The 16,348-nt window shown below is 44.6% G+C and overlaps 1 protein-coding gene across 2 annotated transcripts in view; it reads left to right on the forward strand.

Annotated features, from left to right (window-relative positions):
• Positions 1-16,348, forward strand: part of PDE8A (phosphodiesterase 8A) — a 1,868,130-nt gene that overhangs the window by 1,169,666 nt on the left and 682,116 nt on the right. For both annotated transcript variants that reach the window (XM_069624978.1, XM_069624977.1), the window contains exon 7: positions 15,176-15,254. In XM_069624978.1, the coding sequence (XP_069481079.1) occupies positions 15,176-15,254 (79 nt within the window). The remainder of the gene's footprint in view (positions 1-15,175; positions 15,255-16,348) is intronic.

Below are 16,348 nucleotides of genomic sequence, written 5' to 3' on the forward strand. Positions count from 1 at the left end.
CCCTACCTGAGAGGCATAAAAGGCTGCAGCAGGAAAGAGCAGTAGACAGAAGCTGTAAGGTTGGCACTAGTAGCAGAAGGAGAAGAGCACAAGGTTGGCGGTTCACTATGAAGTGTGACTAGTTAAGGGACGCCGGGACGAGAAAAGAGCGTATTTCACCTGCAGGTTCTGAGTTGGTCCTGTGTTCGCAAACCCTGCCTGGCTACGGCTGCACTGAGAGAGACTGAAAGTAGTTAATGGTTTCCACAGGTGCGCCTATTAGCTGTGACTGCAGATCTGAAGTCATGCAGCTACCTGAGCCCCATGTGCAGAAGCAAGCTGAGGGAAGTACTAGAGAAGGAGACTCTCTGTGGTTGAGGTCAAATCAATGACACCCGTGCTGCAGAGGGGTGTGGGTCCTAAGAATGCCTGAAGTAGTGGTAGTAGTAGAAGAAAAGTCGGGAAGCGGAAACCACCCGCAACCTCAGTGTTTTGGAGCCATTGAGTGAAGCTCTGTACTCCAATTCACTAAAACCTCCTTGCTGGTAAAGTTAATCGGCTCCTTTTGAACTTGCATAGCGATAAGAGCGAGTGAAGTTATTTTCTGTGGGAAGTCTGGACAACAATGAAAATGTATCACATGCACGTTTAAAACAAGTTAGTATTCGCGTGTAAGAAAAACCTAATTTTCCATTGTTGTAGAGAATCGCTTTACCAAAGTGGTGCGCATCTCCAATTAAGAGGGAAAACACTACTTATAATCACTTAAAAGGTAGCAGCTGACTTTCCCGAATTGTTATAACAATATATACATCAAAGAAAGGTTGCCTGTGAATGATGGTAATTCCCGATTCCCATTAAAGTAGCATTCTGAATGAATGAAAGGGAGCGCAAGACTTTACAGTTGAAATTCTCCATCAAAAAGTGGTCGCGTGTACCTAATTCTGTTTCTTAAGTGAAACCAGAATCTTGTAACATCCAGAATAAAAAAGTACTTTTTAATTGTAGAAGTTGCTGAAGTAGCAAGAAGAGAAAGCATTACTCAAGCTGTGAAACCAGCCCTAATAAGAACTAACCCCCTATATTTTGAAGTTATCAAAGTTATTACCAATCCAGTGTCCAATGATACAAGGGTGACAAGGTTATCCAAGGTTGAAAGAGTGGCAATACAGCTTTGGGGTAATTGGTAGAATCAAGAAAGTATACATAAACTGGGGAAGGGAGCTGGGTGCTTGTTAAAAGAACTGATAAACTATCTGTAGAGCTGAGACTTGAAGCTCAGAGAAAGAAGCAGTCTAGAAGCAAAGGCAGATTCTAGTGGTAGCTATTAGACAGACAGAAGAAGTAAAGAGGCTGCCCCTTTTTTGTGGCATAAGAAGGAAGAGTGCCTTGCCTAACCGTGGAGGTTGAAGAGTCTTGTCTTTATTATTATTATTTGTTAATTTGTGTATAGTTTATAAAAACTTTTACAAAAGGAAGAGATAACAAATACGAAACTTTGAACAGAATACAAACATAATAACGAATATAGACATTGGACATTAGGAATCAAGCAAAATAGGCAACTTCAATACTTTTCCAAAATAACTCAGAGGTCCATACATAAATGCAAAAAAAAAACGTATAATTTCAATCAGCTTATACTAATACTAAGATTATAATACTCCTTTAAAAATATACTTTCTTGACATTATTTCCAATAATCAGAGGTGTCGTTGACACAACAAGTATATATCTTGTTAATATCAACAATCATAAAAACATAGTTTAAAAATATATATTTGAATAAATTAATACAATATATCTAAAGTATAAAATATAGGCTTACAATAGACCACAAATGTTTTTTTTAAGAAAGCAGTTAATCTTATTTTTCATTTCAATCTGTTGCCATGTAACATTTGATACCACAGTAGATCCCTATTCAAAAAGTGTATTGTCTCAACAAAATGAGAAAAGTAAAGAATCCTTTGAGGCAGAAGAACCGGAAATACAAGCGGCAAATGTTGAAGTGATTCTTCTATACCATCTATTTTACAAAAACACCACCATTTCTCAATACAGTTGTCTTTGTTTCTGATTTTTAAGATCTCGTTGGTACTTAATACATTAATTCTAAATCTCATAGTTTGATTACGAACAGTTTTACTAGGCTATCTAGAAAGGTATTCTTCAATTACTGTATGAAACTTCCAAAATGAGCATACCTGTTTACATATTCTAGAGTTATTGATGGTTTCTGTGTTGGTACACACTTTTTACTATATTTTTTTGGGTTATTTAACAAAGTAGACCAGGATAAATCTAGAGTAGATAGCTGAGTTTCCACTTCAGTTTTTAAGTTTTTCATAAAAATTCCTATATTATCAGCACCTACTACGGCATATAATGAATTCTGTTTGGAGATTAAACATTTCCTCAGTGAAGAGGCCCTTTTCCAAGAGACCAGGATTTCAACGACGGTAAGCCCACTTCATACCTTATAACTTCCATGGGAACACTCTTAGGCAAGAAGAATAATACTCCTTTCCGAATAATACTTTCAACCACTTTTAAGTAATCCATAAATTCATATACACTAAACTCAAGTCCATATAATAGTCTCAGAATTACTTTCATTTTGTAAAATTCTCTCACTGGAACCATAGAAAATGTACTATATTTCCTCTCGATTATACACATTTGTCGAAGAGCAAACTGTGCTTTGCTCTTCAAGATGTTTTTAGCACTGATTAATGAAAAGGTTCCTGTAAAAAAAATAACCCAAAAAAGCATAAACAATTCTGTAGCTTGATCTTTTTGCCTTCGCAGAGCCAAGTAAAGTTAGCCTGCAGCTTGTTTCTCTTCCCCAAACGAACAATAACCGTCTTAGACGGATTAAGAGCTTTAGATCATCTATAAAAATGCCAAATTCTTTAATCAAACGTTGAAGACCTACTTTGGTGGTATCCATAAGTAAAAAATCATCTGTGTAAGAGATCCACTCTAATGCATAACCTCCCAATTTAGGCGAGATAAGTCCTTTTCCTTTAAGTTGCCTTTATAAATCCTCAAAATATCCATTGGCAGTATAACTAACAGAACTGTGGTTACCTATGATATTGTGCGAAAACATTATATTGATGGTGGTTGAAGCAGTAATAGAGGGGGTCATTCCGAGGGAGGTAAGTAACGGTCCTTACCGGCATGGCGCAAATAGCGTGTCTGTGCAGTCATTAGTCCGTTAAAAGAGGACTATTACAAGTTCACGGGCACGAGCTTTGCGCCATGCCGGTAAGGGCATTATCGCCATGCCGTTAAAGGCACGAAAAATGCCCTTAGCGGCATCATGCAAAGAGCAGATAGCACTACCGGCATGAACCAATGCGGCATTAGCGGTGACCGCTATTAGCGATCACCGCTAATAACGGTCACCGTAAAAAGCGGAACCGGAAGTAGCGTCATCGCACAGGAACTGGAATGAGCACGGCGGCCATCTTTAAAAACACAATCCATTGCCATTCTCACCACACAGGACCTGTGGGACTCTGCTGTTTGTCAGAAAACCTTCTCCAAACAGACCACTATGCCCAAAGGGCCTTAAGAAGGGAGCTGCCCGCCAGCGTAAGGAGAGATTCAACGAGGATGAGTTGGAGATGCTAGCCGGGACACTGCAGGAGCATGCTGGGTTTGTCTTTGCCAACAGCCTGAAGAGGGAGGCCATCTTAAAAAAAAAAGGAGATCTGGGCACTTGTTTCACAGAAAGTTAGTGCTGTTGGAAACACCCCACGCACCACCAGACTGATGTAAGTGCTGGGATGACTTGCGACTCAGGTTGAGAAACATACTCTCTGTCAACAGGAGCCAGGCAATGGCAACGGGAGGAGGTCCCAGCTCACCCATAAAGCTGACCCCATAGGAGGACATCTGCGCCAGCATGATCAGAATGGAGGGGATAGAAGGTGTCGGTTACATGGAGTGTGGCGCCACAACATTGGCCGATGGAGGTGAGTGTTCTTACAAAACACTGTAATGCAGAGTCTGAAGAAAGTCAACCAATATGTCAGTCCAGAGAGGCAAGCCATGGTCCAACACACACACACACTCCCAGCAAAGTAGGCGGACGCATCACAGACACATGCAGATGCCTGCAGCAAGGCAATGCCGTACATGACACATACCACACAAAGATGTAAATGCCATAAGTCACACAGCATGCAGGCCCCAACAAATATGCATGTCAGATAGCATAGCTCTTGGCCAACATGAGTGACCCTGATGTATGCCTGCATAACCCACCCATGTATCAAACAACATGCTCATCCAAACTCAAATGCCTATTACCCTCATTTGTGTGGATGATCAATGGTCCAAATGTATGTATGATGCCTATCATAACATCACTCATGCCGTCCCTCTCTTTGACCCCCACAGGCTCTGATCATGACAGCGATGGGCAGGACGCAACCCCCGCGAAGACCACACCCCGGAAGCGGTCCCGGTATGACGTCAACCACCCTTCGACCTCAAAGGGACAACCCAGGGGCCGCTGTGAACCACCAGGCAGGACACCCCAGATTGCCAATACACCAGTGCTGCCAAGGGCCGTAGCGGCCGAAGCACCAACGCCCATTGCCCAGCCTGAGGAATCAGCCAAGGCACCACACTCTGAGGAGTCTAGTTTGGCTGGGGAGGTGGCAGCCACAGCACCCCAGGCTATGGAGGACACACAGGAAGAGATATGGGTGCCCGTTGAGGCGATGCATCAGATCCACTCTGCACGCCCAGTCCACCGGCATCCCCCCAAATATCATCCCTTGAAACGGACCACGCCACAACCCCAGAGCAGTCTGGTCAGGAGCAAATGGAAGGGCACTTCAGTCCTATAGGGCCGAGTATTGAGGCTGAGCAGGCTGAACAGGACAGCCAGGAACCATCAACCTCCACAGGTGCACCCACCGGGCCGCAGCGTGCAGATCAGCTGACTGCACTTGTGCGGCAGTTCGTTGAGGACAACACACTGGCTAGGCAGGGGTGGCGGGAGAACATCGCCTCTCTAAGCAGGTCCAACTCTGAGAACACAGCCTCCATGGGCAAAATATTTGTTTGAAAACACTAGCTGCCTCTGCGAGGAGGTCTCCGCCCTCCGCCAGGTACTATGCCGCATAGCCGATGCCATGGAGGCAGAGCGTCCGGCTACCCAATTCGAGCAGGCGGCCGCACCGTCATCGTCTAGCTCGACCCAGAAGGGCCCACTCCGCAGGTCAGCATGCAACCCTGCGCCGTCAAGACATGCCGCCACCTGGTCCAGGGAGTGCGAATTGACAGTCTGGGGAGCCTCATGTAGGCATTGCGGACTTGATGGGACATGTGTGGGGGAGTTGTGGGGGGAGGGGAAGGGGAGTGAGGGTGTGTGGGGGAGTTGTGGGGGGGTGTGGGTGTGTGGGAGAGTTGTGGGGGGAAGGGAGGTGTGGAGGGTGTGGGAGAGTTGTGGGGGGAGAGGGAGGGGGTGAGGGTGGTGGAGGGTTTTTGCACTATCGTTATCATTGTTATATTTAATACACCCGTTGTGTCAAAAGCAAGACCTGAGTGGACATTCATCATTGCACATGTGTCATTTATTCATATACAGTGCATAGTGTGCATGTACCCACACACCCAGGGGCCTCTGTCACAATATCATGTCACCCTCTGCAGTAATGTCTATCAGTAATATTGTGCAATCACTGACTGACGCACAGCACATCCCTCCTGTGCATCAGCACCACAATGATGTGCAGCCACTTCATCATCCCCTTCATCATTACCAGGTGGTAACAGTTCAATGTCAGGGGCACGTTGCATCGGATAAACATGTTGGGCAGCATAACACATGCCGTGATGGTCTTGGCCACCTTCTCATGCCTGTAGAGGAGTGCCCCTCCTGACGGCCTAAGGCAGCAAAACCATGCCTTGAATAGGCCAAGGGTCTGGTCAATGACCACACGGGTAAGGGTGTGGGATCGATTGTAGTCCTCCTCAAGCTGTTCTGTGTTTTTCAGACAGGGGTGATGAGCCACGGCATCAAGAGATAGCCACTGTCATCTGCTTGGGAGGCATTAAAAGCTATATGTCAGTCGATTGATGATGGACAGCTGTACTAGTCACACATGTTGGCAGATTATCGTTGGTCACATGCATATGTCCCTAGTTGTATGGATGCCATTTTTAGGCCCTCAATGTGTCCTGTGCCATGGAATAATGGTGTGGGCTGCATCTTCAAGATGATACACAGTGTGCTCTGCCATATTGTAGCTCATGCATTGTGTATGCATACAGCTGTGTTTGTGTAAATATAGTGATGTGTTGTGTTCTGTAGGATTTTCTGATGGGGAGCGTTGGCAGTAGGCTCTGCAATGTTAGGCATTCTGCGCTGATTTTACCCATGGTGACATGCAGCATTCCTGTGGTTGATCCGGGATATCGGGCACACTAATGTGTGATGATCTTGCTTGCGTCGCCTTCCGTCTACACCTGTTTGTAGTGGTATAGTTTGCGATTGCGGTGAACCACCTCCATGGCATGGAGGCCACCTTTTGTTGCAAGAATCTCCTGGGGAGTCTGTGGTAGGGATATGTATTCCGTTGTGTGCTTGAGGAGGGCATCCAGCACTTGATTCAGGATGCAAGTGAATGAGGGTGGTGATATGCCATTCATCGACCACACTGTGTGCTGGTAGGTGGCTGTGGAGAGGAAGTGGAGCACCGACACTACCTTCAGTAGAGGGGGTATGGCAGTACGTATTTCAATGAGGCTGACAATCGTGTAACATGTCCACAATGGTGTTGATGGTGTCCCGGTCCAGACGGTACAGGGTGTGGTTGTGCTGCGGGGTTGGGTTGGAGGGACTGGCTCTGATGTTTGGGATTGGGGGCTGCATGCGTGTTTACATTGGCTGCACTGGTGGGGCATGCTGGGCCTGTCTCACACTCCTTCTCCTGCTGCGTCTCCTGTGTGGTGCCTGCTGTTGGTGTTGGTGTTGTTGCTGGTGTTGCAATGCATGCATGTCCTCCAGCTGAAGTGTTCATGCTACTATTGGATTGATCTTGGTGTGGAAAGGGGTGTGGTGTGTGGGTGTGCTCCTTTTGGTCAAGCCCAGACTCCATTGCCTCCATTGCCTCTACTTGTGCTGATGGTGGGCACCTGTGGCAGTTGGGAACACTGCACATGGCATTTTACGGTTGGTCAGAGATGCCGGTATTTACGGCATGCCGGAAACCACTTTTAACATCTTCATGATGCCGGTATTTGCATGTCCACTTCACTTGTGATCTCCTCCAGTTTACGGCATGCCGCTATTGCCGGTATGATTGCCCGCGTGCCCGCGCCCATGCCGCTTTTAGAGGCACCGTTATTTACGATGCCACTAATAGCGTTATGGCTGGTCGAAATAGCCCGGAGCGGTAAGCGAATCCGGTAATCCTTTACCAGCATCGTTCATCCCTTACCGCCAACCTCGGAATGACTCCCAGAATGTGAAGCAAGGGAGCATGCTTTCACAGTGCCATTAGTAGAAGAAAGTTGCCAAGAGGAAAGCAACCCCCTTAGGAGAAGCATCCTGAAAATTTATACCAAAGACACTGCAAAAGTATTAAAAAAGAAGATGAGCAGTTGTTGAAACAGAAGTGGTACTTTTTGTTTCGAACTTATCAAGTCTATGCTGGAAGGTGGTTTTCCAGGATTGCCATTGGTGCCGTTTGTGGAAATTGGAAAGGAAACTTTTCAGCATACTGAACTGTTGCCAGTGGTTTTTTGTTTGGATGGGAAATTGGAAAGGAAACTTTTCAGCATACTGAACTGTTGCCAGTGGTTTTTTGTTTGGATGAACTTTTGTTTCTTTTGGAACTTTCAAGAACTGGTTCAAGACTTTACTTTTCTTTGTGAAAACTTGACTTTGGACATTCCTCGGAAAGGGATCTAGCCAGGACAAGTGGAAGTTATCCAAGTCACTGGTTATTTGGTAATCCTTTATTTATGTTTATGTTTTACTTTAAATGTTTGATTGTTTGGTTTGAGGGCCAGTTTTGGGTATGCTAGGAACATTTCCTTTAGAACCTAGAATAGGTAGGGAATTCCCTGGTAGAGTGGAATTAGGTTTTCTTTGCATTTTCTTTTGTTAATAAAATGTCAAATACTGAGAAAACTACAAGCAGTTGTTTGTTCGCCTTGCATTACTGACCTCTCACACAACCTTGCAGAAACGACAACGCCTGTCCTCATTGGGCCACCTCTGTCGCATACCTCGGACCTCTTTAGTTTAAACACACTCCAAGAAATAAATTTCTAAGTAAAGAGCTGGGGAACATACACTAGTACCTTGGTAGGGTATTAAAAGCTTTAATGCATTGAGCAATCATATCAAGCAAATCATATAGCCAAAGTTTTTCCTTGGCTTTCTCAGGATTTCCTAGTAACCTCTCCATAGTAATATCAGCAATGGTAAACAGTTTGAAGCACTCCCTTTCCCACCAAGATAAAACTTGGTCAGCCCCTGCGCACAACATTCTTTTGAGAATTGGAAATGAAGAATTGGGTTGTCCCAGTATACATCTTCTCATAAAAGCCAGGGCCTTCCATTTTACCATAATAGAAAGAGAAAGCAGCCCCAGCTCGTAACGCGCAGCCTTGATGAAAACGCTCTGATGTAACGAAAGAGCTTGTTTCCAGAATATCCCCTTGATCACGTTCGAATCCAGGTTACTATGCTCCCATTTTTACTCTGTTCTATACACAAGTGTTGGGACCACTTTCTGTTTGTAAAATGATAATATAGCACAAATGGCATAGCGCCCATATCTATGATGGATAACCATACCCTGTGCCGCTGCAGCTCATGCTCTTTGTAGTAAATGATTCACATAGGGTATGTTGTCATTTATGCAGACCCCCAAATACCGGTACTCATCCACAGCTTTCAAAGGCGAATTGTAGACATACCATTTAAAAGCCAATTTCTTCCTATCATAAGCAGGCTTACATCTCAATATATTAGATGTATCTACATTGGCCCCAAAGCCACTGGAGTCTGCATCAGACTCGAATGCCAGCAACTGTTTTGCAGACCTACAGATGTCTTTTCCAGAAGGACCCGATCATCTGCATACAGTAGCCATTGACTGGGGCAACCACCAAATCACGGGCGAAAAGCATGAGGCCACCAAGTTCTTACCCAAATCAGCAATAAAAAGATTAACTAAAGCAGTGGCCAATATGCACCCCTGCCTCAATCCCCGAAAAGTGGGAATCGATTGAGTATGTTTCCCCATCAAGATTTTAAATAACTTGCTTCAGCGTTTGGCTGTATAGAGCTTTTATGATATCTATCAAATGCAAAGGGCAATTACATGAATGTAGCTTTTTCCAGAGCAGTTTCTGCCTATAGAGTCAATAGTCGACCAAAGTCGATAAAAGCAAGTTAAATTGATGATAGATGATCCCTGGAGAAAGACTCTGCCCTTAATAAGTACCAGGATGAAGGTGCGCAAAGAGGTGCTGAGGCCGGCAACAAACCCTGACAGAACTAGGGGCCGATTCTCATCTTGGCGCAGTGAGCGTGCTAAATAGCACAACTGACTTCGCCATTTCTTGACGCCCAGGCACCACTGCTATTCTCATGTGGGCCTGGGCATCTTCTCAAAGCACGACAGTGCTTTCGCTGTAATCTGCCTGTTTCTAATGGAAACAGGCAGATTGCAGAATCTCGGCAGCATTTTCGTTAAATAACGAGGGAATCGTTATTTAACGAAAATGCTGCCGATACACCAAAGTGAGCAGCTTCAACATTGCAGGATGTTGAAGCTGCTTAATTTGGTGTATAGGAAAGTGTTCATATACACCCGTGCAGTGTATATGAACACTTTCATTTAAAGCGAGCAGCTTCAATGTTGCATCCTGCAACGCTGAAGCTGCTGGCCTTGGTGTAAATGAAAGTGTTCTTATACACCCCTGCGGTGTAAATGAACACTTTCATGTACACCAAAGCCAGCAGCTTCAACGTTGCAGAATGTAACTTTGAAGCTGCTCGCTTTGGTGTAAATGAGTGTTCATTGAAGCAAGCAGCTTCAACGTTGCAACAACGTTGAAGCTGCTTGCTTTGGTGTACATGAAAGCACCAAACAAGGCTTCTTGTGGCACTCCTCAAGTTTAACGGCACCAAAAGGGTACCGTATATGTGCGCTAGTTTAGCGCACATATTAAACTGGAGGAGTGCCACAAGAATAGGCTTCCAAAAAGCCAGTTTACAAATGTGGCGGTTGCTAGGTTGGTTTCCAACCCATCCTAGCAACCGCTGCATGTATTCCGAAAGTGGCGCATTCCTTCGACTTCGGAAGAATGCGCCACCTTCAGAATATGTCTTAAGTACCGAAAAGGTCATTAACCTTTTTAACGTCCTTTTCGGTACTTAACACCTTGATGAGAATCAGGGCCTAGAGCTCTCTTTAACCTAGGAAAGCAGTTGCCTCAAAATTAAAGAGGCAAAAACCTTCCCCGGTGCATCAAGAAGGACGATCGGCCGGTAGTTCTATGAACTTGACTGATCGCCTTTCTTGAATATTTGGATAATAATTGATCTCTTCCAAGAGGAACGCACCCTTTTGGACTTGTTTAAATAGAGCAAATAAATACGCCTTCCAGGCTAGAGGATGAGCCTTGAACTTAACATTTGAAAGGTCATCAGGGCTTGGAGCTCAGGATTTACTAAAAATTTGTATCAAATGGATACTATCCTCCTTATCAAACAAACGTTCCCAATCTATATCTAGGGACACACCAGTTTCTTGCTGGATCAAACCTGCGCTCGCAAGAATCTCTGTAAAGTAGCCCACCCAAGCTTCCTCAGAGAATGGGTTAGTCTGCAATGCCATCTGGAGCGCATCATCAATCTTCAGAATGCACCAAATCTGTGCTGAGTTCCTGGAAGAAAGCGCTGCCAGCTTCTGCCCGGCGTCATTTAGCAGCAATATACTTCCTTAACTCAACCCCAATTTCTAAATTTTTGTTGTTGTCTGATTTCCGTATTTCTTATGGCTACATCCAAACGGTAGATATTCCTCATGTCAACGTTTAGCTTTCTTTTCTGTCTTTGAATGTTTGAGTCAAAAGACTGTTTATGTGCAAAAGAAGGCCTTGGCCAGCGCACATTCTTTTACACAAAAAGGTTCAGCCTTTTGACATATATATCAGGCGAACAAATACCAACACTTCTGTGATGTTCAAAAGCTTCCAAAAGGTACTAATTTAAGTCAACCAAAGATCTTACATTCCATGTGAGATGATTTCTGTCTGAGCTAATTAGCAGGGAGGGAGCATAGGAATCACTTTGCTGCATGAATACGTTCTTTTCCCAAGCAGATTGCAGCATCCTCTGGTCTCCCCTTGTCAAAAGAATCATCTGTAATTTTGCTATAAGATGGAAAATATTACCTGCAACAAAGCAGTAATCTATTGTTGCAGATTGAGTACCGCATCTCCATGTAGGGAGAGGAGCAAAGTCCCCCCTAGAACAGCCATTAACCACATGGAAGCCTCTTTCCTCCATCAAAATGAGTCATTTTTTACTCCTAGCTTGAGACTTTTTGGAATAATTGGATCGCACTCATAGCTAAGTCTTTTTAAAACTGCTGTGACAAATCGCCAGATCTGGTCACTGCTCCCCAGGGGAGAGCCTTTCCATGGGAGGCTAGGGAGTTGAGCTAGCTACGCACTAAACCCCCTAGGGGTGGCGGTAAGCAGGACCTCACAGGGAGAGACTCCTCCCAGACAGAAAGAGACTCCCGTTCCATACAGGAACTCCCTAAAGCCCCTTTCTTTAACACCACAACACTGTGTGTTATTGTCATGCAGAATCCAAGTTTCTTCTTGAAAAACAACCCTTTCACAATGACTATGAAGAAGAGTGGGGGAAGAGCAGTAATTATTACTACCAGTACTGTAATGACGAAGAGTGAATTGAGGATACAGAACATCCATCAGACAGAGAGGTGGGACTACAAGCCTCTGCTGGGGAGATCCCAAGCAACCTATGATAAAAACAGAGGAAGGACTCCTCATAGAGTCAGACAGGAAAGGAGCCAGAGAGCTTCAAACTAGCCAAATCGTGGCTGGGCTATGGAAACGAGGATGAACGTGTTGCTGCCCAGACACCTCAAAGGAGACAGAGGTTGCTGAGCAGAGGGGAAGGAAATCTGAAAAAAGAAGCAGGTGAGAGATGTGGCATGACCCTGGAGGGGTGAACCGAGGATCCGACCACTGTGCTGGTGTCTCTGTTGAAGCCTGGACACTGCGTAGCTGCGAGGAGAAGCAAGACGCTAGCGCAACAAGAAAGCAAGTCGTTTGGAAGTCGTGGGAAGTCCCGCTCTTGAGAAAAGGCCGAGTGACACCAAACCCTGTGAAAGAAGGTAACGGGCATGGCGGGAGACTCGGGAGGGATCACAGCAATAGAGAGTGCAGTCATCCTACTTGTTTCAGTGCTTGACCAGAAGTTAAGAAGAGTAAAGAATACTCTTGGACCTAGCATACTCGTTCCATTAGTCGAACACAAGTTAGGAAGTGTAACAAATAATCTGGGATTCAGCCTACTTGTCCCAGTAGTTAAACTGAAGTTAAGAAGAGTAACAAGTAACCTGGAACTTAGCCTCCGTGTCCCAGTAAGGGACTAGAGAGTATGAAAGATCACATAAAAGACAGTGAGTCCGAAGGAGGAGAATATGACACTCATTGTCTAAAACACCAAGAAGTGAAGAAACAGAATAACATTAAGAACAAAAAAGATACGAATATGGAGTCATTCTCCCTAGTGGAACAAGGAAGGGGAAGGATTTTCAGAGAAACTAGATTGAGACCTTTGCTCAGGATTCATGACGCTCATCAGGCTAAAAAGGAGAGGGCTAACCAGAAAGCAAGTAGGGGAAAGAGAGACTGGGAAAAGTCCCATACAGAAATTACATCAGTTACTTAAAGATATTGCTCAACAATATCTGAGACTTGCGTATTAAACCCAAGGAAGATAAATAGGAGCAGAAAGTCGTTGAAGAGTAGGTTCTTCAGGTGCTTCCTTAATTGTAGAATGGAGGGGGTAGACTACTCTCCATTGGTATAACTGGTTCCAGGGAATGGGTGAACAGCAGGAAATGGCCTATTTGTTGTCCCACACACCCTTGCAAAGAGAAAAGCCTTATATGTATCTTTCTCCCCCTGTAGTGAATGAGATGGTCACAAATCATTACTAAAGCCTATATGACTTGACAAGTTTCTGTATTAAAAATACAAAAAGTGATTGACAGGGAATGGCATGAGAGAGTAATTTTTAAAAAAATATACTAGCTGAAGGGGTCAAAAACGGAGCTGACTGAATCGGTGCATGTTGTTTCTGATATTTAACATGTCGGGCAAACCAGTTATGGAATCATTGCTTAGTTAGTGGAGGACATGGCACTAAGAGATGCCCTGGATTGGAAAGCAGCCATGAAAAAGGCATTTGCTGGCTCTAATTTTTCTGAAGTATGTCAGACACAGCGATGGACTTGATCACAGGAGAAGACCGAGCTGGTAGCATCAGAGTGGCAGCAAGTTGTAACATAATTTTTGAGAATGGAAAATAGAATACGATACTGCACATGCTGTTTTTAGGAAACAAGCCTTTATGGGATGGTGAAGAAAACATTTGAAGCCAGGGAGCCATATGTAGCCCATGCATGTGAAGTGGATGGCATCATCCAAAAGGCCTAACACAAGACCAGTGATGATCAAGAATTCCAGAAAACCAAATTATGTTTCTCATCCAGAGGGAAGAGCAGTTGTCCCCTTCTCAATACCAGCTCCTAATCATCTGCTTTCATTGTCAAATACAGGGAAATCACCTCTTTCCTGACAGCAGTTGAATCTGAAATGACAATTTATTCCAATAGGTGGAAGGCTCCAGTCATTTGTACATGTATAAAGGACCCTGATCTAGATGGGATGAGTGTCCAGGATGGTGGCGGAGTGTTAGCTATTGCAAACGAAACTCCATCTCTGTAGTGAGATGAAACATATCCCGAGGAAGTCAGTGCAAACACAAGTCTTTGTTCTGAGTCTCCACAACCTACTGATCAAAAGGGAAATTGTTCTCGTTTTTCGAAAGAGAGAGATGGTTCTATTCAATTAGCTGCTTCTTGGTATGGGAAGTATCAGGGCATTTGCAGATGCTTTAGATCTAAAGAGGCTCTAATACTGTACTGTACAAATGGTAATTTAGATCCTATGCAGGTGAGTTTCTGATGGCCATTGAAATCCAGGATGTGTATGATCACGTTCTGGTGGTGTCTGCTTCCCATAGATCACTCTGGTTTAACAATCAACACTACCTGTACAGTGTGCTGCCATTCTGGCTGAAGTGAGCTCTCAATATATGCACCCATTTGGGGGCAAGAGCGATTGGACTTCTCACCCGGAACGGATGAAGACAATTCCATACCTGGATGATTTCTTGATCCATGCAGTATCTCTAAAAGAAGCATTGATAGACACCACCTGGGAATGTACCCTGTTTTAGACCTGGGACTTCTTGTGAACATCTGAAAATTTGGTTTCCATAAGATGGTATTCATACGGGACTGATTCTTTATGATGATGAGATGCATATTTTAGAGAGCTCAAAAGCTGAGATACAAGCTCAGTATCTTCTCAAGCAGATGAGGCATCAACTGTAATTTATTTATTTATTTGTGATGTGGTTAACAGTTCAGGTGGATGTGCCGCCCAGTGTGTTCTTTATCCCTTGTTATGTGTTCTGTATGAGAGTTAAGAGTCAGCAAACTGGTGAGTATTGTGAGGGAGGGAGTATGGCCAGTAAAATGAAGGGCACCACAAGTAATTCAGACATCCACACGCTCTTTCGCACCAAAACACGTTATGGAGCAGATTAAAGACCCATATAATTTTGAACTTGGAGGACCCACCACTTTTTGCTCAATTAATGCAGACGTTTTCAATCAATTAAGCAATGAATGTCCTCAACCTACTGACATTCTATGTAAATTGCTCTTCAAAATAGTATGTGATAAATCTTACAAGAATTTCAACTTCAGGGTTCTGTTTCACACTTTGCTCATTTTTCCTGTGCATGTTAAATGTGATTTGGAAAGTTGAAATGCAAATATATGATAGTTGTAACCGATTTTTCTTTAAAATTTTCAAGAGCTTGCAAGTCTCTCTTTACAACGTTGGAAAAGAGCCAAGAAGCCATTGAAATCACCAATGAGGATCACATAATTCAGGTGTGTTTTAATTATCCTTCAAGATTATTTAAAGCAAATAAAACATGATTTGGTAGTGCCAGTAACTTTTTCTTTCTAAAATGGTTTTAAAGATTGTTTGCCAGTTTCGTTGCCAAGCGATGTAAAATTTGAGATTCTTGCCTAAATTATCATTATTAGCATTCTTTTTTTTTTAACTTTGTTTATTTTAAATCAAGGCAGGATGGCAAATATACAAATCATGACATATCACAAGCAATGCGTATTCAGGTTCTTCGATCCCCAGTCCTCTTTTCCCCCATCAGGCTTCCTCCCTCCCCCCTCCCTTCGGCCTCTCCCCCCCTCATGTTTGGAGGCGGAATTTTCTTTCTGGGTTGTCCAGTTCGCCCCTTAGCGTCTATGTGTCTTCTCCAGGGTCCTCTTGGTGTTTCAAGATCCATCGGGCCCTGGTCGGTTTGTAGTTCTGGGCGGGGAAGCGCTGGTCGTATTCCAGCACTGGGCTCCAAACATTCTGAAAGCGGTGGAGCGTTCCCGCCTGTGCTGCCGTGACCTTCTCCGCGATCAGGATGTCCCAGAGTTTAGACCACCATTGGGCTATGTGTGGTCCTTCTGGGGATTTCCATGCCCTGGCCAACACTGTTTTCCCCGCCAGAAGGCAGTGTGTCAATAGTTTAGACTTGGTCCCGGAGCGCGGGTAGATCGCAGGGATCGGGGCTCCCAGCAAGACTGGTTCAGGTTCCAGAGGAATCGCCGTTCCCGTAATTTGTGCAATGGTCTCTAGGCATGTCCTCCAGAACTGTCGTATCTTTGGGCAAGCCCACCACATATGGAAGAAAGAGCCTGGGTGACCACATCCTCTCCAGCAGGCATGATCCACATGTGGTGAAGTTGAAGGGGCGGGTAATACCACCGGAGGAGCACCTTGTACGCACATTCCCTATTGGTAACGCAGGTGGAGGAGGTATGTGTTCTGGTCCAGATGTCCACCCAGGTTTGGTCCTCGACCGGATGGCCCAGGTCCGCCTCCCATTGAGCCATGCAGCAGGACTTTGTGGACAGGAAGTCCCTTAAGAAGCGCCTATATAGGGTGGATACCCTGCCCCGAGTTGGAAGGT

Source organism: Ambystoma mexicanum, chromosome 11, assembly GCF_040938575.1.
Source record: "Ambystoma mexicanum isolate Mex_15411 chromosome 11, UKY_AmexF1_1, whole genome shotgun sequence".
Taxonomy (NCBI): Eukaryota; Metazoa; Chordata; class Amphibia; order Caudata; family Ambystomatidae; genus Ambystoma; species Ambystoma mexicanum.